Source organism: Pelophylax lessonae (assembly GCF_965119305.1).
Source record: "Pelophylax lessonae genome assembly, chromosome: 4".
In the NCBI taxonomy this organism is placed as follows: domain Eukaryota; kingdom Metazoa; phylum Chordata; class Amphibia; order Anura; family Ranidae; genus Pelophylax; species Pelophylax lessonae.
The window spans coordinates 174,715,500-174,742,187 of NC_138771.1; the positions used below are offsets into that span (position 1 = coordinate 174,715,500).

Consider the following 26,688-nt stretch of genomic DNA (forward strand, 5'->3'; position numbering starts at 1 on the left):
AATACTGCAATCACTGAGCAGTAAATGATATCACCTGTGATGTATTTCAGTTTTCTTGCAAACCTGGCCTGTTAGTGTGCCCTGAGGACCGGAGTTGTTGAGAAACACTGGTTTAGAGGACATATCTAGCACTTTCATTGTACTGTGTTATGTTACTTATTTTTTACTGTCTGCACAGGATGCCTATTGGATCGCACTGAACAGCTCACTGAAATGTAAAACCCTGAGTGACATCTTTCTGCTTTTCAAGAGCTCTGATTTTGTGACACATGACTTCACACAACCGTGAGTAGTGAAGATTTTAATTGAACATTTTCTGCTCAGTGGAGTGTATGGCCTTTTGCTAATAACTTCATTGCATCAGTATTGTTTGTGGAGCTGAACATTTCTGTCACAGATGATTTCTCATCGTATGCTTTCAGATTCAGCTGCTGATGTGCTGTGGAAAATCTAGCATATTTAATGCCTTGTTGTAACATGTACCTGCTGCGGTCTTTTAATAGATGTGCTAAGTGGGAGTGCCGCCAGTGTTTTTAAAAATAAACCATCACAGCAGTTGCTAAAGTTCTCCAGTAGAGGGATCCTTACTGCATTAGTTGTTTATTCTTTCTTCTGGACGGTAGAACTCCGACAGATCTTTAGTCACACAGTATCGCTCTATGACCATTGTAACCTTGAATGTGTCCATGTGGCTTCATGAATCCTTATTCCAAATTAGGTATATAAGGAGTTTCCCAGCTCTGCTTCTTACAGATTCAGAATACACATATATATTGGGTTTTACGGTATGGTTACAGTGTCTGAAGCTGTGCGATTTGGAAAACCCTTGTTTTTCTTTTCAATAAAAGGAGTGTAGTAGGCTTTTACTATGACTTTAAACAGTAAGCCTAAATTAACTCCCAAGAGGAGGCAATAAACGTACATTGCTGATGTAACAGAAAGGTGGAGGTGCTAAAGGTACCACTGACTGCACAGCAAACAGTTGTTTAGCTGTAGTCGGTTCCTGCTTAAGAAAACACAGATCACAATCAATTGAATATGAAGATGTCAGTTGTCTTCTATTCAGAGATACGTTTTTATTTTGTGGTGCAGTAGGTAGACACAGGTGCAGTGTAGGCTAACCATTATGGTAGGCAGGCTTATTTGATTTGAAAAAAACAAAACGCACAGCAGTGTGCACTTATCTATCAAAGCCATTATGTATACCTATTTTACCAATCTGCATAACTTGTGCAGCGCTCCTCTGTAATCTAAATCAATTCTAACAAAATTTGTGTAGACTCAAAGATGAATGACAAAGAACCATTGTTGCTATATCTGAATTATGATGGGAGTCACTTTGGTTGGGGGGCCCATGGAACCCAGCTTACCTTTGAGAGCTCTGGAAACCCATTTTCTAGCTCCCCTGGCCCCTCTTATGTGTAAGTCACCCTGTGTCTATTGAGGCACAGGGTTACCAAGAAAATGATGGACAACTTCTTAATGGACACTGAGAATATGGTTTGGATTACTTCAAATGGGACAGTAATATTTATCAATAATATACCTCAATAAATATATCAAGATTTAATCCCACTTTACACTGTAGACCTATAGCCTGTTGCCATGAAGTCTGTGACTCCTAAATAATCAAAGCATTGTCTGTGTATTCAGGTGTGATGTGTTTACACTTATAATAATGTGTATTGGGGTTCATGAGCTCGATGATGGCAAGTCTGCTAGTTAGCTCAAGTTAATTAAATCACTGTCATCTATTAGGTGCTAGTGGGAAAGTAGAATACTGTTTGTGTTGGTTGTTCCTTAGATATGTTAATTATATTTCTGTACACAATTTCATCTGCATAGGATAATGTAATCAGGCACCTGACCTGGTGGGGTATATATTCTGTGTGTGTTTGTTTAATAAATGTTCCAGATCTTATACAAGCTATTCTCAGCTAGTTTTGTATGGGGGCGGCTAGAATATCTGGTATCTATGTTCAAGACTGAAGGAAGCGGTATTCTGACGGAAGCACACAAGCGCATTGTGGGGTCGCGGTTCCATTACAAGAATAAACATTAAAACTTCTTAATATAAATAATATGCCAGATCATCCAAACAGAATGCTTATCTGTGCTCATATAACTGACCTGAATACAATCTCTAGTGCAAAATATCAAACTGATTCCATTTATCACAAATGGCTATATATAAGAAGTGATTCCCCTCCAAATTATACGATCATAAAATACTCTATAACAGTGTAATAAACAAAACTGGCAAATATTAATGCTTCAAAAGTCCGCAATATGTGAATCAAAGCACATACAGTACAAATCCAAAAAGGGCTTCAAGCATAACTAAAGGCAAAACTTTTTTTTTTTTTTTTTTTGTTTTGGATAGAGTGAAGAGGGATTAGAACACTTCCCCGTTCGAGAGATCCACCCTCTCTATTTGTCCTGTTTACCTTTCTCATTGAAAGCTAAAGTAAAAGAAAACCTCAAATTTTGGTTTGTCCCCAAAAATTCTTCCAATGGGCACACTAGTTTTGGTGACCTGGTGGTCCACAAGAAATTCCCTTAATTTGCAGGGATTTCCTCTCACTTCCTGTTTGGCTATGGGACAGGAAGTGAAGGGAAATCTCTGCAATGGGACACAGATGGCGAAAAAAAATCTGACGGGTTATAACCCTCCATTGCTTTATCCAAAATGGAAAAACTGGATTTTTGACATACCTTAAAATCCTTTTCTCTGAAGTTTGACAGACGCAGCTCCATATTTTTCTTAATCATTGGGTTATGCTGTCCCCTATAGGAGTAGGACACTAGGCAGGAAAAAACTTTACCACACCTATGGGGCAGTCCCCGCAGGAATACACCCACTCACTCTGCTATAGGATTCAGTTTTGTTGCAAGCAGTGTCAGAAGTAAAAAAACCCAGCCCACTCAGAAATAGAGGGGCGGGTGCTGCGTCTGTCAATGAACTGCAGAGAAAGAATGTAAATACCCCAAAGGCTAAACTTAGACAACCAAGTAACATGGAGCTCCACCAGAAAACAACTGGAGCTCGCCTAGAAACAACATTCACCCTCAAAGAGAAAAAATTGTGCTTTTAAACAGCAGCCTGCAAAACCTTGCTGCCAAAAGAAGCATCCGAGGATGCCAACACCTCTACTATGTAAAATTTAGTGAACGTGTGCACAGATGACCAAGTTGCCGCCTTGCAAACTAGTATTACTGACGCCTGATGGTTAAAAGGCCTAAGAGGGACTCAGCGCCCTAGCAGAATGCGCCTTCACAGGGAAAGGTGGAACCTGACCCTTCAGTGAATACGCCTGTAACACCATCTGCCTGATCCATCTGGATATGGTCGCAGCAGACTCAGCCAATCCCTTCTAGGGTCCTTCCGTGAGGACAAAAGGAGAGTCTGATTTCCTGAAAGACTCAGTAACCGCCAGGCAAACCCTAAATGCCCGAACCACAGCCAAAGAATGCAAGGCATTTTCCTTGGGATGCTTGGGCTTAGGACAGAGTAAAGGCAGCACAATGTCTTCATTTAATGGAAATCAGAAACCACTATAGGAAGAAACGACTGATTAGGTCGAAATACCACTTAATCTGTGAGGATCAGCAGAGAAGGAGAACAGCAGGACAGTGCGGCCAATTCAGACACTCTGCGGGCAGAGGTAATGGCCACCAAAAAGGCTACCTTCTGTGACAATGTAAGCAGAGGAATCTCCCTAAATTTTTCAAAGGAAGGTTTTTGAAGAACAGACAGTACCAAGTTAAGATCTCACGGATGTAACTGGGACCGTATCAGAGGAGCCACATGACTAACTCCCTGGATAAAAGTGCAAATTAAAGAATGCCTAGCTTAAGGGCGTTGAAAAAACACAGCCAAAGCCGACACCTGGCCTTTAATAGTACCCAAGGCCAACCGCTGCTCAACCCCTCTTTGGAGGAAAGCCAATATCCTAGACACTGAAAAGGAGCGTGGATGCACTCTAATCTATTCACACCATGAGATGTATGATTCCCGCGTACGATGATAAATCTTCCTGGAGGTAGATTTTCTAGCCCTCGACCGTGTAGGAATCATGGAGTCAGAAAGACCCCTATCCCTTCAATACCTGGCTTTCAACAGCCACACCGTTAAAGCCAGCGACTGTAAAGCAGGATGTAAGATAGGCCCTTGAGACAACAGATCTTCCCTGAATGGAAATCTCCAAGGAGCATTAGCGACCAACCTTACCAGATCTACATACCAAGACCGGCGAGGCCAGTCAGGGGGCCACCAGAATGACGGGAATCCCTTCCACCACTATTCAGCGCAGAAGCCTCGGCAGAGGTTTCAGCAGGGAAAACGCATAGATCAGCCGATACTGACCCCAAGAAGCCAGCAGTGAGTCTGTGGCTTCGGCCATAGGATCCCGAGACCTGGTTACCAACCTCTGTACCTTCTCATTGAGCCGAGAAACTAACAGGTCTACATCGGGTGTCCCCCACCGGACATACAACAGGTGAAATCCGTCCTGGTGCAGGGACCATTCTCCCTGATCCAACAGGTGCAGGGACCATTCCCCCTGATCCAACACCTAACGACTCAAGTAATCTGCCTGCCAGTTCTCCACTCTGGGTATATGCACGGCGGAGAGGGCTGGAACAAAATCTTCTGCCCATATTAAGATCTCAGCCACCTCCCGGGCCTCCAGGACACTCTTGGTGCCGCCTTGATGATTGACGTAAACCACGGCCGTGGCATTTTTCTGATTGAATCCGAACTGGACAACCCTGCAGACTATTTGTCCAGTGACTCAAGCAAAGCTTTATCGCTCTGAGGTCCAGAATATTGATCAGAAATCTGAACTCTTTCAGAGTCCAGGTCTCCTGGACACACAGCTTTCCAAGTACCCCCCCCCCCCCCCCAGCTGGACAGGCTGGCATCCGTGGATACCACCATGGTCCAAAACAATGATGGAAGGACAGGGCTAAGAAATGGAGCCACCACAGAGGAGCACTTCTTGCATTTTGACTCAACCGAATCAGATTGTTCCACTTGACAAGAATACCCCTTTGCAGAGGTCTCGTGTGGAACTGAGCAAACAGAACCACCCCAAAGGTAGACACCATCAGGCCCTAGAGCTCGTCTGCAAATCCGCAATGAGGACAGAGTGCTGGATAACAGCAACCGAATTGCTGTCTGCAACTTTGCAGCTTTTCTGCGGGAATAAACACCCTCGCAGAGGCTGACTCCAGAGTCAGTCCCAGATAAACAATTTTGAAGGCTGGGACCAGAGCAGATTTTCTGAAATTGATGGTCCAACCGAACTCTTGCAGAGTCCGTACAGTGATTGACAAATCACCCACCAGAACTGAGTGGGAGTCTGCTCTTAAGAGGAGATCGTCCAGGTAACCCAGTACCGCAATCCCCCGCAGTAATGCCAATACCGGAGACAACGCGTCGGTGAAGACCCTGGGGGGCAGAGTCGAGTCCAAAGGGTAACGCCACAAATTGATAATGTTCCTCTCCTAAAGCGAAGAAAACGTTGGCGTCCAGTGTTAATAGGAATGTGCATTGTGCAGGTATGCGTCCTCGATATCAATAGAAGCCAAAAAGTCCCCTCGGTTTAGGAACTTCACTACCATGCGAATGGACTCCATTTGAAACCTCTGTACATGCACAAAGCGATTCAGAGTCTTAAGGTTCAGAATTCCTGGGAACAGTAAACCGGTTTGAATAAAACCCTTGAAAGCGTTCCCGAGAGGGAACCGGCACAATCACCCTTTGCGACAGCAGATCTTGTACTGCCTCTCTTAGATCCCTTAACTGATCTGAAGATAGGCGTAGAATGGACGGGAAGAATCTGTCCGACAGTCGGGACTTAAATTCGATCTTGTAACCCGATTGGAGCAGCACGTGGACCCATTTGTCCTCCTGAATCAAGGAGGTCCCTGGTTCCTGACAGAAAATGAAGATGTCCCCCCCACCCCAGATACGGGTGAGGGCGTCCCTTCATGCAGACGGAGATTTGTCCGCAGATCTGAAGAGGCCTGTTCTCGGCTTACCCGATCACGTCTTCTTGGAACCCCCCAGATGACCTAAATGGCTTAGATCCTTCCTCCTGCGTCCAGAAGGCACGAAGGGGCCGCCTGTGCGCTGAAAATAAGGGCCCCGTCTATTACGTGGTGACTTGCCCTTGGATAGAGGAAGAAGAGTACTCTTGCCACCTGTGAGTCCTTTGATCGGTTCATTCAACAAAGACCCAAATAGGCGGACCCACGTAAAGGGGAGATCTAAAAGAGCCTTTTTAGAAGCCTGGTCCGCAGACCAGCTTTTTAGCCACATCATGCGTGGTTACCATTATTGCGTTTAGAACAACTCCGCTGACTCGTGACAATTTTGTCACAGTTGGCGGGAAAAGGGAATATCTTTGCCTCTTTTAGGGGATCTGCGGGCCCCGAGGTGACCGGTGCCCCCTATGTTAACCTTTTCTGCACCAATACAATCAGTGCATCCACCAGCTCCCTTGCATGTGCAGTAAAAAAGGAATCATCCTCACCGCAGAGCACCCGAAGTGCATTGAAGCAGACCCAGTGGAGTTGCTATATGCTAAACTCACCGTGAGAACATAACAAGCAGGGGAGGTCGTCGACCACAGTCCCGCAAGGAGAAGCCGGCTAAAGTTCCACAAAAAAACCCCTATTAGACCAAACGGTCGCCCACCGTAAATTACATAAAAGGACATAGCCCCCTATAAAGGGGAAGAGGGGGCCCGCCGTGACGAAGACACGCAAGTAGAGTACCCCCACACAACAATGCCCCCACAGCATCCCCCAGTTGAAGGGGGTGCCAGGCAGTCCATATTTCCACCTCCCTGAGAGGAGGGGGGGGCGGGGGTAAGGGGGGGGGCATCCGCTGCTCTATCACTCCAGTCAGCAGCGCGGTCAGTCAGCAGCTCGGACAGCCAGCCCCGATCCGGCCGCGAGTCCGCTGTCAGCTTGATCAGCAACTCGGACAGCCTGGTCAGTCACTCAGGCAGCCAGCTCCATCAGCCGCAAGTAGGCTGCAAGCGGCGGCCTCAAATTTTTTTTTTCAATCCGGCTGCGTCAGGCACCCTCATCTCGGTCAGCTTGGTCAGGCACCTCATCTCGGTCAGCATGGTCAGGCACCTCATCTCGGTCAGCTAGGTCGGGCACCTCATCTCGGTCAGCTTGGTCGGACACCTCATCTCGGTCAACTTGGTCGGGCACCTCAGCTTGGTCAGCAAGTAGGCTGCAAATCTGCGGACTACATTTTCGGCTCGACACAGACACGCGAGGTGCAGACCCGTGGATGAAGAAACATCCGCTCCCCCCAAGCCTATAACCACTGCAGGGAGCCCAAAGTACATCCCTGCCCCAGTCACTACCCCCCAGGTGGCCCGGAACTTGCTCAAAGACCCCCGTGTGAGATCCTGGACAGCCCAGTCAGCAACAACCGCATCTACCCCCCCTCCCCCTTAGGTAGGAGCTGGCTTTGCCACTTGCTCCAGTAACCCAGGGGGGGCATGAGGGTAGGTTGGGGCCAAAAGACCGTGACTGTTAGAGGGCTGGGGGAAATGGAAGGGAACCCGGGGGTCCGACCATCCCAAGGAGGGGGCCCACGTCCACCCCGAGACCGCAAGAGCTATGGGGGGACACTACTCACTATACCAACGACAATCTAGTGGGTGCCACTCCAGACAGACTACCTCTACACTCGGGGTGGGGGTGCGGACGGCCAAGGGGCACGCTGCGACTCAGGCCAAACTAGGTCGTGTGTGTCCCGGCGAGGTGTTTCACTCACAGGGCCAGCCCCCGTCCATTGGGGTTCTGTCGTGGCGAGGCCTATCGCTGGGCTATAACCTGCACAGGCTAACTGGCCAGGCTGGGGAGACCTTAAGGATCTTGGATACCCAGTCCGGCTGTTGATTGCAGTTCTCGCAGGAACATAACTAGCTAAAAAATTTAAATTTGAACAAAGGTTCCCTTTAAAATATAAAAACAAGCTAAGACTGAAGACTCAGCCGGGAACTAGGTCCTACTCCTAAACTAGGCAGAAACAAACTGAATCCTATAGCAGAGTGAGTGGGTGTATGCCTGCAGGGACTGCCCCATAGGCGTTGTAAAGTTGTAAAGTTTTTCCTGCCTAATGTCCTAATGGGAGCAGCATAACCCAATGGTTAAGAAGAATATGGAGCTGCGTCTGTCAATGAACGATAGAGAAAAAAAGTTTTGCCTACTTCTACTTCAAGTCCTCTTTAACCACTTCAGCTCTGGAAGATTTTACCCCCTCCATGACCAGGCCATTTTTTGCTATTCTGCACTGCACTACTCTAACTAGCAATTTGCACGTTCATGCAACACTACTCAAATAAAAACTTTAACATTTTTTTTCATATAAATAGAACTTTCTTTTGGTGGTATTTGATTACCATTGGGTTTTTCTTTTTTCTTTTTATTATTATTATTTAAACGAAAGACCGAAAACCCCCAATATTTTTAACTTTCTGCTGTAGAACCTATACATTAAAAAATTTATTATTTAACCACTTCTCCCTGGGTGGACGCCATATGACGCTCGATCGTTACCCGGGGGGGGGGGGGGGGCGGGAGGGTTACGCCGGCTGGATGGAGTCCCGATCAATGCTGGAAACAGTTTTGATCGGGTCTCCGATGACGTAACCCGGAGGCGGCGTCCATGACGTCCCTTCCGGGTTAGTGTGCTGCAAAAAGGCGGCAAATTTGAAAAACGGCTGTATGCAAAATGCCGTTTTCGGCGTTTTGCATACAGGGAAGTGTAGTGGAGGGGTCTAGGGTCTTTTAGACCCTCGATCCCTCCATAAAGTGTACCTGTCACTGCATATTGCTGTCACAAGGGATGTTTACATTGCTTGTGACAGCAATAAAAGTGATCAGATTTTTTTTTTTAAAAAACTGTAATAGTTAAAAAAATAAATAAAATAAATGTGAAAAAAAAAAAATTTAGCCGCCCCCGTCACCATTAGCTCGCGCACAAAAAAAAACGTATACCCAAGTCGAGCCGCAAATTAAATCGCTGTTCAAACCACACATGTGAGGTATCGCCGCGATTGCCAGAGCGTGAGCAATAATTAAAAAAAAAAGAGCTACACTCTAACTCTAAACTGGTAACCGTTAAATAAATTTAAAGCGTCGCCTATTGAGATCTCTATTGACCGTAGTTTGTCGCCATCCCACAGGGGGGGGGGGGGGCGCAATTTTAAACCGTAACATGTTGGGTATCTATTTACTCGGCGTGACATCATCTTTCACAATATACAAAAAAAATGGGCTAACTTTACTGTTTAGTATTTTTTAAATGCAGTGAAATGTGATTTTTTCAAAATTTTTCCAAAAAAATGGCGTTTTAAAGACCGCTGCGCAAATACCGCGTGACAAAAAATATTGCAATGACTGCGATTTTTATTCTCCAGAGTCTTTGCTAAAAAAATATATATATAATGTTTGGGGGTTCTAAGTAGTTTTCTAGGAAAAAATACTGGTTTTAACTTGTAAACAAAAAGTGTCCGAAGTAGGCCTGGTGGGTAAGTGGTTAAATTTCTTCATAAATTTAGACCAAAATGTATTCTGCTACATGTGTTTCCTATAAAGAAAAAAAAGAAAATCACAATCCTAATAATGGTATAATAATTGGTTTGCGTGAAAGTTTTAGTGTCTAAAATAATGTTGTGTATATAATATATATACTGGAATTTTTATCTATTTTTTTTTATACTAGAAATGCTGACGAACAGCAACTTATGGTGGGACTATGATTAGTGCGGGTTGGGCAATCTGACACTGACACTTTGTGGGAAATGACTAACTTCCACTGACATCTCCAGTGACATGATACAGTGATCAGTACTACCGTAATAATATACACTGTCACTTTACTAATGGCTGAGAAGGGGTTAACATCGGGGCAATTAAGGGATTAATTGTGTGCCTAACAAAGTGCAATGTGTGAATTTTATGTACTGCTTTTTACTACAGATCGATTTTGTTTCTTTTCCCTCCTTTGCTGAAAAAAGAAGGGGAAAAAAAACGATCATTCTTTCTGTACAGAGCCCTGTGTTGATTGTCAACACAGGGCTCTGGACTATGATTCGACGTAGCTGATCAGCAGGTCCTGGCCATGAATCTTTGGCCGGGATTAGCTGACAAACTCCTGCTTTGTATCACAGGGTAAGAGGTGGGGGTAGCAGTAATATGCTCCACCTGAAACCTGCATAACAGGCAGTGACTTACAGGTATGTCACTGTGCCTGTAGGAACCGCCCTGTCCCAGTCTATGTACTGTGGTGGGTTGGCTAGCAGATAAATCATCATGTGTGAATCAAAACCCCATTTAATTCCCTGGGCCCCTTTAAATACCTGCAATATGTGTACTGTGGCAGGTCAGCTAGCGGTTAAATCATAATGTGTGAATGAAAACCACATTAAGATCTTTAGCCCCCTTTTAAATCATGCCTCCACAGTGAAAAAATCTGAAATAGTGCCACAGAGTGACTTTTTTTCCACCATTCATGCCTTTATAGTTATGCTCTCGCCTAGAGCTGCACGATTCTGGATAAAATGAGAATCCCAAATTTATTTTTATTTTTTTGCTTAGAATAAAGATCATGATTCTCTCATGATTCTCAGCGTAACTCATTTTTTACATTATACAAAAAAAAAACTTTGGGCTAACGTTGCTGTTTAGTTTAAAATCCATTAAAGTATATTTTTTCCCCAAAAATTGCGCTTGAAAGACTTCTGCACAAATACAGTGTGACATAAAAGATTGTCACCATTTTATTCTCTAGTGTCTCTGCTAAAATAAATAAATATATATATATGTGATTGCTATCCTTTTGTCCCAATCCTCAACATCCTAAGGAGAGATGCCTCATCTTTGAATGTTGTTTTGAGCTGTTCAGATTCATCTGAAGTCTACAGCTTGGTTTCAGCAGTCTGAGTCCCACTTTGTTGTACCTTAGGGTCTTGGCAAGGTTCAGGCTTCTTCCCGATTCACGATTTCTAGGTGAATATGACAGCCTATTTCTCAGGCCTATGGCATCAAGGGCAAGGTTCCTCCTTTCTTAGTCAAGGCCCATTCCATCAGGAGTATCAGTGCTTTCTTTGCAATTCAGCATCAAGCTTCTGTTGTTCTTTGTAAGGTTGCTCTTCACAGGTTTACTAAGTTTTACCAGGTAGATGTTCACATCTCTGCGAATGCCAGTTTTGGATGAAAGTTGTTGTAGGCGGCCTTATATTGGGGTTTTCCCTTATGCTAATTTTGCATTTTTTAGACAGGGTAGCCTTGTTGCCGTGTTGCCCATCCTTCATTTTCAGTGCTTTGGGACATCACAAGTAGTCATGAATATGAAGTCACCTATGTGCTATGAGATACCCTGTTTCCTCGAAAATAAGCCCTACCCCGAAAATAAGAACTAATGTGATTTTTGGGGATTGCTGCAATGTAAGCCCTACCCCGAAAATAAACCCTAGTTAAAGTTCTTGTAAAAACATGTAATCCATTTTGTAACTTTATTGTGGAAAATACCTTGTTTACAGCACCGCTGGGTGCTAACGTGACCCGCCGGAGATCTTCTCCCTTCCTCCCTCTGCAGTGTTCGGAGCGGGGCTGATGTTAGTTTTTCTCAGCGAGGGATCGATCCGCCGATCCCCCCACTGAGCAGTCGGATGGCAGCGCTGTCTCCACGCTGTGTGCATAGACAGAGCTGTCAGGTCCCCGCTGTTCTCTGTGGGGGAATTGGATGAGAACGGACCGTCAGTTCGTTCTAAACTGATCCCATCTGATCCAATCCACTGGACAGATGGAAAATAGGGTTTCCATCCGTCCAGATTTGACGGATCGGATGTCAGCGGACATGTCTCCACTGACATCCGATGCCCCATAGAGATGCATGGGGCATCTGTTCAGATCCGCCCAAAAAACGGACAGGTGGATCTGAACGGTCCGCCTGTGTGAAAGGGGCCTAATGTGGGCTAAACCTCCCCCCTCAGCTCTGGTAATGTTTTTTCCAACAATACTTCTCCTTCTGGGTTCTTCTCTTTCTCTGTTTTTATAGGTCTAATGAATAGGGATGTGGCTGTTGATGTTTGTCCTTAGAACCGATATCCCTCTGTACATTATATAATCGTATTGCAAAACAGATTACATAATGACTTTAACCAAAGTTTATTTTTGGGATTGCAGAATGTCCTAATGCTGACTCCTGAGCTGACAGGGGGAGAGGGGATAGAGTGGGGACACAGGAACTTTTTTTAAAAAAAAAAGTGTTTTTTAGAACATCAAGAGTGGTAAATGACAAACGCACAAGCACCGTGCTGTCTATCATGCTTTAAAGGATCGGGATATTTTTTTTTTAGGGTTACAACCACTTTAAGATCGTCATTGTACATAACCTAAATAAGACATCCCCTAAAAAATAAGCCCTAGTGTGTTTTTTGTAGCCAAAATGAGTATTAGACCTGGTCTTATTTTCTGGGAAACACTATGATTAAGATATTAAAGTTGTAGCCCCTAGCAATAAACCGTGTCTTCTCCCAGTGGTGACGGCCTCCCCATGCCCCCCCCCCCCACACCCTGAGAAGACAGTGGCCCAGCAGATGGGATTCCCGCATCAACACTATCTATGTTGATGGGGTAATGGAGCAAACTTCTTTTTGCCGGAAAGAAGTTTTGTTTCGTTTATCGCCGGCCTAGCCCAAACTTTTCAGACGGTGTATAAACCGCTATACAAAAGTTGAATAGAAAACAGCTTTTTAAATCCAGTGAGCAGAGAACCAAAGACCAGTGAGCATTTTTTAGATATTTGAAATCTTAGTAAACTAGCCTACACTGTACACTGGGAATGCGTGCTCTTTAAAGTGATTGGTGAGAGGGAGAGGTACTGGGATGGATTTGCTGTATGTAGAGTTGAAAAAGAGCATTACCGTAGTGATGGTGATCAGTGATAATCCAGATAGGTGCAGAGCCATAATGCATACAGATTTTAGGCTTTGTAAAGTATTTTACTTTTCCATAAGCTATGCATTCATAGTGCCGAACAGGATTGGTTATCAATCGTAGATGCATTACTTTAGCAATATCCTGGAATATTAAACCAGTCTAATTATGTTTGTCTAGTGGGGCTCTCAATTTTTTTACCCTGGCATATTTTTCTTTTTTTATGTCTTTCCCCTGTAATTTCAGCTTTCAGTGTTGTTCTACAACTTCTTGGTTCATTTTTATTTTGGCTGCAGGCATTACAGTAAAATAAAATGTCTGCTGAGTTAGTGAAATCATCAATTATTATATTGATTTTACTCTAGAAAACATTCACACTATTGGATTATACTGTAAACTGCTGACACTGTTTGGAAAATTTTAAATTAAGTTCTATAATAAAACTTTGGTTCCTACTTTTTTTTTTTTTTAAGAATAAGATATCCATTTGTTACGTGTATGTACCTGTTATAGGTAGAAACAAGCTGGTGGCAAATGAATAAAGTACATCATGGATTTGTAGTGAATTATAAATGAACTGTGCAGAGAGCAGGCAGGCATTCCTGTGAGCACTAGCTGAAAGATTACTAGACTGTGTATAACCTGACAGAAAAACGGCCCCTCATCTGCAAAATCATTGCGCTTCAAAGCAGAAACACACTGCGTAAGATTATTTGGCCAGACAATACTTCTGACAGTTAACTCAAGCACATGTCAATAATCTGATGTTGCTAGGTGCCTCTTCAGATCATTCTTCATGGTAAATGGAAGGACACTGATTAATGGCCCGGTACTGTTTTGTTCTGTAGGTAAATATTAAACATGCTTCTGTAAGCAGTGGCTGTTGGAATCATTTATGGAAATTTACTAGTAAGGCTCCATGCACACTGGCTTAAAAATCGCAGCTACTAAAGGAGTTTTGTGCTTTGCCTGTAGAAGCAGCTCAATGTTGTCCTGTGTGTCCATGCACATTAGGACGATTACAAGCATATTTAAAGCTCAAAGTTTAGAGGCAGGTAAAAAACCCTTCTGGTTTGCGTTTCTGATTGGAGCTTACTGGCAGAATAAAATACAAAACTCTCCTAAACTCGTCTAAACTATGTACAAAAAAATACGCTCCATATGATCATTCTTTTCTGCCGGGATAACTGTCATATTTTTTTAAACCCAGTGTGCATGGAGCCTAGAATGCTAATTACAGTAAAACCTTGGTTTGAGAGCGCTTTGCAAGACAAGCACATTTTTTAAATAAATTTTGACTTGATATACAAGCGATGTCTTGATATACAAGTAGCGTCATGTATAAAAAAGGAGAGAGGAGCCTCTAAAGTGTAGCAATATGGTTACATTTAATGAAGGTTCAATATTTAGCAACTCACATGGTTGATGATTAAAACAGGCACATCTAAGTATGCAGGCATCTGGGGTAAAGCTGTCCACATAGATCATCCTCCGCACTGCCATCTTCATCACACCCTTCCACGCTGCGCTCCACGAGTGATTCAAAGCCTCACTTTCAGATCACTCTACTGCAGGCTATTCTTCCCGGTCATGATTGCAGACTGACAGTGGTGAGAGCCGGCGGTGTGGAGGATGGTCTATGTGAACGATGGTCTATGTGGACAGCTTTACCCCGGATGCCTGCATACTTAGATGTGCCTATTTTAATCATCAACCATGTGAGTTGCTAAATGTTGAACTTTAATTAAATGTAACCATATTGCTACACTTAGAGGCTCCTCTCATCTCTCTTATATTCTGTAGCTCCTGCTGGATTTTGCTTCTAATCCCCTTGAGAAGGCTGCATATTGTGGATGGACATTTTATGGTTTACACAACCTATCACATTGCTATAATCTTTGTATATAGACTATAAACTGAAGGACTTGTGGCATGAATCATCTGAGTTTTCATTATTTCTTATGGGGAAATTTGCTTTGATATAAGAGTGCTTTGGATTACAAGCATGTTTCCAGAACGAATTATGCTCGCAATCCAAGGTTTTACTGTACCAATAAACTCAGCTCTTACCAGTTTACTGTGGCACTTTTGTTGTGCTGCTAGATTACGTTTGTAGAAAAAGCCTCGATTTCCCATTTGTCAATCCTTACCATGACTGGTTTTGTGCAATAACAACTCTGGGCCCTCCCCCTCTCCTAGATTCTATCTAGCCTAAGCAGTAAGTACATATGCAGTGCAGCAGTTTTTTAGTACCCACAATGTGTGTGTGTGTGTGTGTGTGTGTGTGTATATATATATATATATATATATATATATATATATATATATATATATATATATATATATATATACATATATACAAGTATTTGTATATTTACTTTTAGATATCTATAATCTTACAGACTGGGATCGCAGAGCTGGTATCTTTAGGTGCAGGAACAATTGGTCCTTGACAAGTAGGTGCATCTTACAGAAGAGGTAATTGCAGGGTTCAAATAATAATGCAAACTTTGTCTGTACAGGGTAGAACAACAGATTTGCTTTAATACCCCATCCCTGAAGCATATACAGTACTTGCCTCTTCTTCGCATACTTACCACTCTGTTCTGCCCTTGGGATTGTAAACTCAGCTCACTCGTTACAGAACATTCACTGGGTTGTGAACTCTCTTCCTGCCCTATTCCCTGCAATCTCCAAGCAGTGGCTCTGTCCCATGAGAGGGAGGGGAGTGATTTATATGATTCTTAAAACCCATAAGTGTCAGGTATTTTCTTTGCTCCCAGTGGATGATTAGAGTCCCAAGGGAAGAATGCAAAGGGAAAAGGAAAGAAGAGTATGTGCTGCTAGGGAGAGGGCATTAAAGTGAACGGTTGATTTTTGCTGCATAAGCAAAGCACGTTTGCTTTAAAAACCAGCTCCATGCTCCTTTTTTTTTTTTTTTTTTTTTTAACTCTATAATATTGGCCTTCAGTCTAGTGCTGTCCCTGCAGTACTCTCTATTTGCCACAAGATGTCCCAATTCTTCAAGGTTGAATGATGTCTAGTGTTATTCGGCCTGGAAGATAAGTGGCAGACTGTAAAAGGAGAAGTACTGCCAAAGCTCTTTTGGCTGTACTTCTCCTGTGAAACACTGGAGTGCAGTTTGTTTTGCACTCTTGTGACCCGTTTTCAGCAGAGAGCAGGCTAAAGCCTGCTGTCGGCTGATGTCACAGCGCTGGTCCAGGCTGGGGAAATATCGTGACCATATTATCGGGATCCACCCAGATGCCTGGACTGGCACCTGGCTCATCAAACCAATGAGAGCCTGACCCAGTCGCTGCCGCCCTCTCCACAGCCCAGCACTCCAGTAAGCGCGGGGGGCAGAGCAAAGAGCCGATGACTAAAAGTCACCAGCTCTCTGCTCATTGAGGACTGAGTGATCAGCAGTTTTTGATCAGTTTTCTTAGAGCCAGCAGGGGACAAATGCAGTATTGGATTGATGCTACATCCACCTAGGTAAGTCTGGAAAAAAAAAAACCCTTCTCTTTTAGAGCGCTTGTAAAGTCTCGCTTTTTTTTCCCCCATAAAAATAACAAGCATGTTCTACTTACCTGAAGGGTAGTAAGGGAATGGCGCTGCCTAATAACAATATTGAAAATGCGAATGTAGTAGAGTTAGAAGAATGGTCAGAAGAAAAACTGATATATGGTATATAAAATATTCAATGAATGGACATGTGAATAAACACCTGTAGGGGAAGTGTGCTCATAAATAATATATATGTAAAGTGACTACGTGCTAATAAATATGTAAATGATCAGATATAAATATAAAACAATGATGGTATACAATGTACAAACTGTATATATAAAAAAAATATATATAATAATAGATAAATAAAATATCAATAGATCAATGTGATGGCATGTGCATAAGTGTCTAAAAGTGACAATTGCACATAAAAAATATAATATAAACCTGACCAAATACAGATGAGTAAATAAATATGATAAAATTATCAAAATTGGTGACTTCAGTGAAAATGCTATAATGGTTAAATAAAGTGGCAGGTGGTGATATAAAGTGACTTGGTGGTAAAATTATCTAAAATTAATGCAAATTGTGATTGAGTGGCTAAAAAAGTCCAATAATTATTGGAAAGCAGGTGACAAAATCTTCGTGTGAATAATACACACTAGGTGACCCCATGGTGGGTGGTGAGGTGCTCCGTGACCCCTTTAATAGGTAGCCCCTCACCAGAAATACCCACCCCACACAGGGGTATAGAGTGGGTATATAAAATGGATGATGGTCCTGAAGGTAGGTCCTTAATCCCTCTGTGGGTCCTGGGATGGACGTACTGGAGGGTCCCTGTAGAGTACCGGGGTATAGAAGGATTCCTAAAAGAGGATGGCCGGGGTCTGGTGGGGTCCTGACAGTATGGAATAATGGCTCCAAAGTTCCACGGTGGGTCAGCCAATTTCAATGGGACAGGTAATATGCATCAAAGCCGTATGGAATAAGGAAAAGGCACATAGTGTAATACTGTAGGGTAAGTGCTTTATTGCAAGTCAAAGGTAAAAGGTACTCACATTTGCAATGATATAAACGAGTGGTGTATCATACGTCTGGAACGGAATGCAAACCACGCCAAATGCCGGAACCGAAAGTGATGCGACACGCTGTACGCGCTTCGTAAGCAGCTGCTTAAGACGTATGCTGACGAATGTGAAAAACGATATTTTTTTTTTTCCCGAATTGTTGCTCTTTTTTTGTTTATAACGCAATAAATAAAAATTGCACAGGTAATCAAATACCACCAAAAGAAAGTTCTATTTGTGGAAAAGAAAGGACATTCATTTTTTTACGGTACAGTCTTGCACAACCGTGCAATTGTCCTTTAAAGTAATGCAGTCCTGAATCGCAAAGAATGGCCTGGTCATTAAGGGGGAAAATCTCCCAGGGCTGCGGGCATAGTGCAGGGGCTGCAGACATGGTACAGGAGATGCAGGGGCTGCGTGCATGGCGCAGGGGCTGCGGACATGGTACAGGAGATGCAGGCATGGTGCAGGGGCTGCCGACATGGTACAGGAGATGCAGCGGCTGGAGACATGGTACAGGAGATGCAGGCATGGTGCAGGGGCTGCGGACATGGTACAGGAGATGCAGGGGTTGCGGGCATAGTACAAGGGCTGCAGACATGGTACAGGAGATGCAGGCATGGTGCAGGGGCTGCGGACATGGTACAGGAGATGCAGTAGTTGCGGGCATAGTGCAGGGGCTGCAGACATGGAGATGCGATTCTGCGGGCATGGTACAGGCATGGTACAGGAGATGCAGGGCTGTGGGCAGCATGGTACAGGAGATGCAGGGCTGTGGGCAGCATGGTACAGGAGATGCAGGGCTGTGGGCACTGGGCAGCATGGTACAGGAGATGCAGGGCTGTGGGCACTGAGCAGCATGGTACAGGAGATGCAGGGCTGTGGGCACTGAGCAGCATGGTACAGGAGATGCAGGGCTGTGGGCACTGCGCAGCATGGTACAGGAGATGCAGGGCTGTGGGCACTGAGCAGCATGGTACAGGAGATGCAGGGCTGTGGGCAGCATAGTACAGCCGATGCAGGTGCTGCGGGCATGGTACAGGAGAATCTCCTGTACCATGCCCGCAGCACCGGCATCTGCTGCGGAGGAGTCTCACTTACCTTGAGGCGCCTTCCATTTGAAAATGGCGCCGCCCGGCGCGGTTACGTCACCGCGCATGCGCCGCCTGCCCTGGAATAGCTGAACATGTTCGCGCTCTCCCGAGCGGCGGCAGCACATGCGCAGCACGCATGTCGGGCCGGACGTGGGCATTTTTTTTTTCAGGTTTTAGCAGCGGATCGGGGGGGGGGTTTCATGCAGGGGGGCGGCTTTTTTGCGGCCCCCCCACAAAGTGCCCCCCTAGGCCGAGTCGGCCTAGGCCTAAATACAGCAGTGATGAGGGCACTCAACAGGAGGGAGGGGCCAGGATCACAGAAGAGGGACCTAAGAAGAGGAGGATCTGGGCTGCTCTGTGTAAATCCACTGCAACAGAGCAGGTAGGTATAATATGTTTGTTATTTTTATAGGAAAAAAACAAGACTTTACAATCACTTTAAGTATGCGGGGAAAAAACATACAAAACATTTAGAAGTGTGGTTCAATATTTCTAAAAAATAACTTAAATACAGTATATAAAGCTGCAAGAAAAAGTATGTGAACCCTTTGGAATGATATGGATTTCTGCACAAATTGGTCATAAAATGTGATCTGATCATCATCTAAGTCACAACAATAGACAATCACAGTCTGCTTAAACTAATAACACACAAAGAATGAAATGTTGCCATGTTTTTATTAAACACACCATGTAAACATTCACAGTGCAGGTGGAAAAAGTATGTGAACCCCTAGACTAATGACATCGCTAAGAGCGAATTGGAGTGAAATGTCAGCCAACTGGAGTCCAATCAATGGGATGAGATTGGAGGTGTTGGTTACAGCTGCCCTGCCCTATAAAAAACACACACCAGTTCTGGGTTTGCTTTTCACAAGAAGCATTGCCTGATGTGAATGATGCCTCGCACAAAAGAGCTCTCCGAAGACTTACGATTAAAGAGGTTGTAAACCCACATATTTTTTTTTTTTCTTCACCCTGAAAGAGAAACACCTAATGAGCTAGTATGCATCGCATACTAGCTCATTATTAAATACTTACCTTAGAACGAGCCCCCGCCGTGCCGCCCGCTTACCTCTATGACGGGCGACATGTCCAGTCGTCCGTCTTCCGGGATCGCGGCATCCGGCCATCTGATTGGCCGTAGCCGCGGTGACGTCACTCCCGCGCACGCGCGTGGGAGCCGACGGTCACGGCACGGGACTCTGAAGGAACGGCACGAGCGGCCGTTCTTTCACAGCGCATGCGCCAGTGACGTCACTGGCTGCATGTAAGGTAAATATCTCGTAAACAGTACATGTTTAGGAGATATTTACAGTACCTATAGGTAAGCCTTATCATAGGCTTGCCTATAGGTACAACTTGCAGAGGAAGGGTTTGTTGAATTGCATAAACTGGAAAGGGTTATAAAAGTATCTCCAAAAGCCTTGCTGTTCATCAGTCCATGGTAAGACAAATTGTCGATAAATGGAGAAAGTTCAGCACTGCTGCTACTCTCCCTAGGGGTGGCCTTCCTGTAAAAATGACTGCAAGAGCACAGCGCAGACTGCTCAATGAGGTGAAGAAGAATCCTAGAGTGTCAGCTAAAGATTTACAAAAGTCACTGGCAAATGCTAACATCCCTGTTAGCGAATCTACAATACGTAAAACACTAAACAAGAATGGATTTCATGGGAGGATACCACAGAGGAAGCCACTGCTGTCCAAACAAAACATTGCTGCACATTTACAGTTTGCACAAGAGCACCTGGATGTTCCACAGCAGTACTGGCACAATATTATGTGGACAGATGAAACCAAAGTTGAGTTGTTTGGAAGAAACACACAACACTATGTGTGGTGAAAAAGAGGCACAGCACACCAACATCAAAACCTCACCCCAACTGTGAAGTATGTTGGTGGGGGGCATCATGTTTTGGGGCTGCTTTGCTGCGTTAGGGCCTGGACGGATTGCTATCATCGAAGGAAAAATGAATTCCCAAGTTTATCAAGACATTTTGCAGGAGAAATTAAGGCCATCTCTCTACCAGCTGAAGCTCAACAGAAGATGTGTGTTGCAACAGGACAATGACCCAAAGCATAGAAGTAAATCAACAACAGAATGGCTTAAACAGAAGAAAATACGCCTTCTGAAGTGGTCCAGTCAGAGTCCTGACCTCAACCCAATTGAGATGCTGTGGCATGACCTCAAGAAAGTGATTCACACCAGACATTCCAAGAATATTGCTGAACTGAAACAGTTCTGTAAAGAGGAATGGTCAAGAATTACTCCTGACCGTTGTGCACGTCTGATCTGCAACAACAGGAAACGTTTGGTTGAAGTTATTGCTGCCAAAGGAGGTTCAACCAGTTATTAAATCCAAGGGTTCACATACTTTTTCCACCTGCACTGTGAATGTTTACATGGTGTGTTCAATAAAAACATGGCAACATTCTTTGTGTGTTATTAGTTTAAGCAGACTGAGATTGTCTACTGTTGTAACTTAGATGATGATGATCAGATCACATTTTATGACCAATTTGTGCAGAAATCCATATCATTCCAACGGGTTCACATACTTTTTCCTGCAGCTGTAGCAGTAAAAACGGTTACAAATTCAAGCCCTGATCCATCCAAAACTAAATAAAAGATTTAGAATTTAGTTCTACTTTAAGACTTTAAATCACCTTTCAAAGACTTGGTAGCAAGAAAGAATGTAATAAAAAATGAACAGTTTGAAATATAAGCAAAAACTTCTGGCAGACAACTGCAAAAACGTAGGAGGTATAGCTTGATACCTGGGTAGGCGTTATAACTAAGCAGTCTGTTGTTTCAGAGGAATTCGGTAAACCTGAACAGTGCATTATCTGGAAAAAAAAAGTGTTAATTCCTTAATAATTTGGAACCAGCTAGCTTGTATGATATGCATTGTGGATCTCAAAGTCAATCCCCCTTATCTAGTGCCCAAGAGACCTGTAATTTCTCACACTGTCCATCCTTATCAGCGAAAAAGCAGACCAGGATTTAATCTTGTATAATTACTGACTGCCTAATGACATAATGTACTACATCCATATAATTAGACCAAGAACTGTGCAATCACATCTGCCCTAACAGACCTTTCATTAAACTCTAAACTGTTTAAGGATGCTACTTTCCTAAATGAGTATACATATTAAAGTGAGAGGAATGAAGCATACAGCTGATGAGTTGCTACCCCAATAAAGTTATTTTTATATTTCTGATTGCTTAGGTATGATGTGTAATGCATTGAATAATTGATGACCTGTGAATTCCTCTATACAGATATGGATAGATAGATTGATTGTTATGACAGAATCTCTTTTAAGTGACCTCAGATTTTTTTCTTGTAGAGATCTTTGCAAAATTCCATATAAACATAATGAATGGCAGGCCTGCCAGGCATGGCATGCTTGGCATGACTTGCTAGGCTCTAACATAAAACATAGTCACTTATAATAGAAACAATATATATATATATATATATATATGTGTGTGTGTGTGTATATGTATGTATGTATATATATATACATAATGTATATCATGTTTTTTTGCTGACAGTTGCAATTGGTAAATATCTGTCAGGTTTCTGTTTTTGGCAGTGAAGTAGTAGATGATTTATAGCATAAAGCGAAAGAGGAGATGGCCCATACATCAAGCCTGCGTCATCAAACATTCAATTACATATGCTTTTTGTGACCTGAACATTATGATGGTTAATCTCATTTCATTTCTTTTACTTTAACCACCTCAATACTGGGCACTTTCACCCCCCCCCCATTCCTTCCCAGAACAATTTTCAGCTTTCAGTGCTCTCACACTTTGAATGACAATTACTCAGTCATGTTACACTGTACCCAAATTAAATTTTATCTTTTTGTTCACACAAATAGGGCTTTCTTTTGGTGGTATTTATTCATCACTGGGTTTTTTATTTTTTGCGATTATAAGCAAAAAAAAAGAGCGAAAATTTTGAAAAAAAACAATATTTTCTACCTTCTGTTTTAAAAAAATATAATAAAATCAAATTTCGCCATAAATTTAGGCCAGCATGTATTCTGCTACATGTCTTTGGTAAAAATAAATCCTGATAAGTGTATGATAATAGGTTTGTGAGAAAGTTATAGAGTCTACAAGCTAGTCTACGTATCATTGAAAATTAATCAGACCTGATGTACTGACTACCTATCTAATTTTTTGAGGCCCTAAAATGTCAGGACAGTGTAAATTCTCCCCTTATGACCCCTTTTTGTAAAGAGGACAGCCCAAGATATTTAGTAAGAGGCATATTGAGCTTTTTTTAATTTGCAATTTTTTGCCCACAATAGTTTGGGTAATGAAGAATTTTTTTTTCACAAAATTCTCAAATTTAAGTTTTTTCTTACACAAGGCATAGATAAACTTGCAATTACACCCCAAAATATGTTCTGCTACTCTTGAGTATGGCAATACCACAATGTGTGAGACTTTTCCACAGCCTGGCCACATACAGAGGCCCAGCATCCAAGTAGCACCATCAGGCGTTCTGAAGGCATAAATTACACATTTCATTTCCTGAGTACCTATTACATTTTTGAAGGCCCTGGAGCACCAGGACAATGGGTTTACCCACAAAATGACCCCATTTTGGAAAGAAAACACCCCAATATATATTCTACGACTACGAGGCATAATAAGTCTTTTGAACATGCCATTTTTTCCACAAGTTTTTGGAAAATGTGGAAAGAAAATTAAAACATATTATTTTTTTTTTTTTTTTTTACACAACGTTTTTAATTTATAAGATATTTCTAACACATAGCAAAATGACACCCCAAAATAATTTCTGCTACTCCTCCTGAGTATGGCGATACCATATGTGTGAGACTTTTACACAGCCTGGCCACATACAGAGGCCCAACATCCAAGTAGCACTGTCAGGCGTTCTAGGAGCATAAATTACACATTTTATTTCCTGAGTACCTATCACATTTTTAAAGGCCCTGAATAATTTTTTAGCCATGTGGACAGATGTGTGCAGATGATTCCTGGGATAGGTGTGTGACAGATGTTGATCACTGGGATGTGTCATTTTTTGTGAGATACTACTGAAAGGGACCTTGCAACTTTCCTCATTAGAGCCCTGCGGCTGCAGCAACTGATTGACAATGATATCCCATACAGATTCACTTTTCAGATGGACACAGACAAACAAACAGCTATCTCATCGGAATAACAAAAGGTAGGAATCTGAAACCAAATTTGTTAAAATCCCTGCAATGTACATAGAGCACCCAGAGGACAATGTTTTTATCCTAACAAAAAAGGGATACTCTTTGAAGTTACATTGTTGTCAATTTTTATACTTCATCCAGCTGCTTGAGAATTTGTATTATTTTTTTTATTACCGTAATTTAAGATATCAACCTGCAGATCAGTTTTATTAATAGCACACAGTCAATGTGTCTTCTTTGAAGAATGGGTACATACAAATACCACCAAATAAATTCCTGAACTCTCCCTTCTAAAAAGTTTGAATAACTAAAAAAAAAAAATGCTGGAGATGTTCACCGGAGTCATTGCTTGTGATTATCAGGCAGTTTCTGATCTGCTGGAGATAAAGAGGTACTTATTTACAAATCTTTCTGGCATCTGGCCTGATCCTATATGACCGGAATCTTCAAATTATGGCCCTCCACTTGGCGCCCACGAAAGACAGCTACAGTGTGGGCTTAAAATGCTAGGAGGGCATCCATGGATCTTATCGCGCTGCCCACATGCCCTCGTTCGGGGTAAAGGGCAATTCACAATATCAGAAGTCAGTTTTCTGCTTTTTTTTTTTTCTTTCCCCTAATGCTGACAGCATGAGTTCTCACAGCAGGTGTACAATTGCTTGTACTTGTAGCAAACCATTAATTTCCTCATGCATAGTTGCTGCTTCATTTACCCACCAAGAGCAAGTAAAGGAAACACAGTGGGGGGGATTTACTAAAACTGGAGAGTGCAAAATCTGGTACAGCTGTGCATGCTAGCCAATCAGCTTCTAACTTCAGCTTGTTCAATTAGGCTTTGACAATAAAACCTGGAAGCTGATTGGTTTCTATTCAGAGCTGCACTAGATTTTACTTGTTTGTTTCAGTAAAGCCCCATACACGCGATCAGATTATCGAAAGATCTATCGTCCATTTTTTGTGGCATGCTAGTCTGATTGGAAAGTGAAGAGGTTTTTTTCATACGAATAGAATTCTACGACAGAATTCTACTTCAGAAGTGATGTCATGTGTTGGATCGGTCGGCGGACGAAATTTCCCTTCAGATATACATATCGTGTGTACGGGCCTTTAATCCCCCTGCTTGTATGTGTAAGCTCCAAGTGAGTCGCAGGCTACTCCATACATCAATTTGCTGGGTATATTTTTGCTTTCGGCGGGTGACTGGTCAACAGTCTCTCCACAAATGTTTTTTTTTTTTAAGCCTGATGATACCTAATATATATGCGGTCATGAATTTGTGTATTCATAAAAAATAATTACGTAAATGTATTTTTATGTTTAAAGTGGTAGTATATCGATTTTTGTGACTTTTACCTACAGGTAAGCCTATAAATAAGGCTTACCTCTAGGTAAAATTAATATCTCCTAAACCTGCACGGTTTAGGAGATATTTGCACTGCATGCAGCCGCTGACGCTAGCGGTGCATGCGCTCTGAGGGTCTGGCGGACCATCAGAGTTCCTTGTTGGGAAGTTGCCGGAAAGTTAAAACCCTGCGCGCATGCGTGGGGTGACGTCACCGCGGCTCTGGCCACTCACAGCGTCGGAGCCGCCGAACCCAGAAGAGACGCAGAGGGATCATGTCCGTTCCCACAGCGGTGTCCGGGGGTCCGTGTCGGGGCTTCGTTTTAAGGTAAGTATTTCATAATGAGCTAGTATGCACCCCCTTCACATTTTAGTAAATATTTTATATCTTTTCATGTGACAACACTGAAGAAATTACACTTTGCTACAATGTAAAGTAGTGAGTTTACAGCTGGTATAACAGTGTAGATTTGCTGTCCCCTCAAAATAACTCAACACACAGCCATTAATGTCTAAACCGCTGGCAACAAAAGTGAGTACAGCCCTAAGTGAAAATGTCCAAATTGGGCCCAAAGTGTCAATATTTTGTGTGGCCACCATTATTTCTCTTTCATTCATTGACGGACACAGCTCCTGATCTTCTTAACCATTGGGTTATACTGCCCCCTACAGGAATAGGACACTAGGCAGAAAAAAAGTCTGGCTACGCCTATGGGCAGTCCCGGGGCTCTCTTTCTGCTGTAGGTGTTTAGTTTTTTTTCTGTATAGTCAGGAGTAAGGACCTATTTCCTTGCTGGGATCTCTGGTCCTGGCAATCTTTTCTTTTTAGATAGAATTTTTTTCTCCTGTTTTTTTTCCCTGTAAGATCTACAATCAACTGCCGGACTTTGCGACGGGCTCGATAATCTAGATCCAGTGATCACCCTAGTCTGGCCAGCTAGTGCACGCAGACCTCAACTCTTTTCAGCACTAGGTCGGCCACGACATAGCCCCACCAGACCAGGGCTTGCCTGCGTTTTAAATGCCTCGTGAGGTCGCATACGACCAGGTCTCGGCCCGAGTTGCAATGTTCCTCCTGGCCATCAGCCCCCCCCATTTTGATGGCGAAGGGTTCTGTCTGGAACGGTGCCCGTCTGGTTCCTGGTATGGTGAGTAGCTGCCCCCCCTCTACCCCTAGAGGGTTTTGGGTTGGACGTGGGCCCCTCCTTGGAACGGTCGGACCCCCGGGTTCACCTCCATCCCATCAGGCAGCCCCCTTCCCCTGTCCCCCCCATACTACCTGCCCCTCCACTTATGCTGGGGCTGTGTGGATGGTCTGGTCCACCTCCTGGGGTGGGGGCAGGGTGATATGCTGGCAAAGGGGGCGGGGGGTGCATTGCCGGCGACCGGACAATCAGCTGTGCAGTGGGGTTGTAACTAGTTGGGGGCTCCTGCCAGGACCACCTTGTCCTGCCTGGGCCTGTTTGAGGCCTAGGGGGTCCTT

General features: G+C 43.4%; 2 protein-coding genes across 4 annotated transcripts in view; one reads left to right on the plus strand and one right to left on the minus strand.

Annotated features, from left to right (window-relative positions):
- Nucleotides 1–26,688, minus strand: part of UPF2 (UPF2 regulator of nonsense mediated mRNA decay) — a gene marked incomplete at its 3' end in the record, with an annotated part of 673,568 nt that overhangs the window by 366,717 nt on the left and 280,163 nt on the right. The gene's annotated exons all lie outside the window — the stretch shown is intronic.
- The window catches only part of CDC123 (cell division cycle 123), a 131,287-nt gene that overhangs the window by 34,110 nt on the left and 70,489 nt on the right, over nucleotides 1–26,688 (plus strand). For both annotated transcript variants that reach the window (XM_082256970.1, XM_082256971.1), the window contains exon 6: nucleotides 179–285. In XM_082256970.1, coding sequence (XP_082113096.1) covers nucleotides 179–285 — 107 coding nt within the window. The remainder of the gene's footprint in view (nucleotides 1–178; nucleotides 286–26,688) is intronic.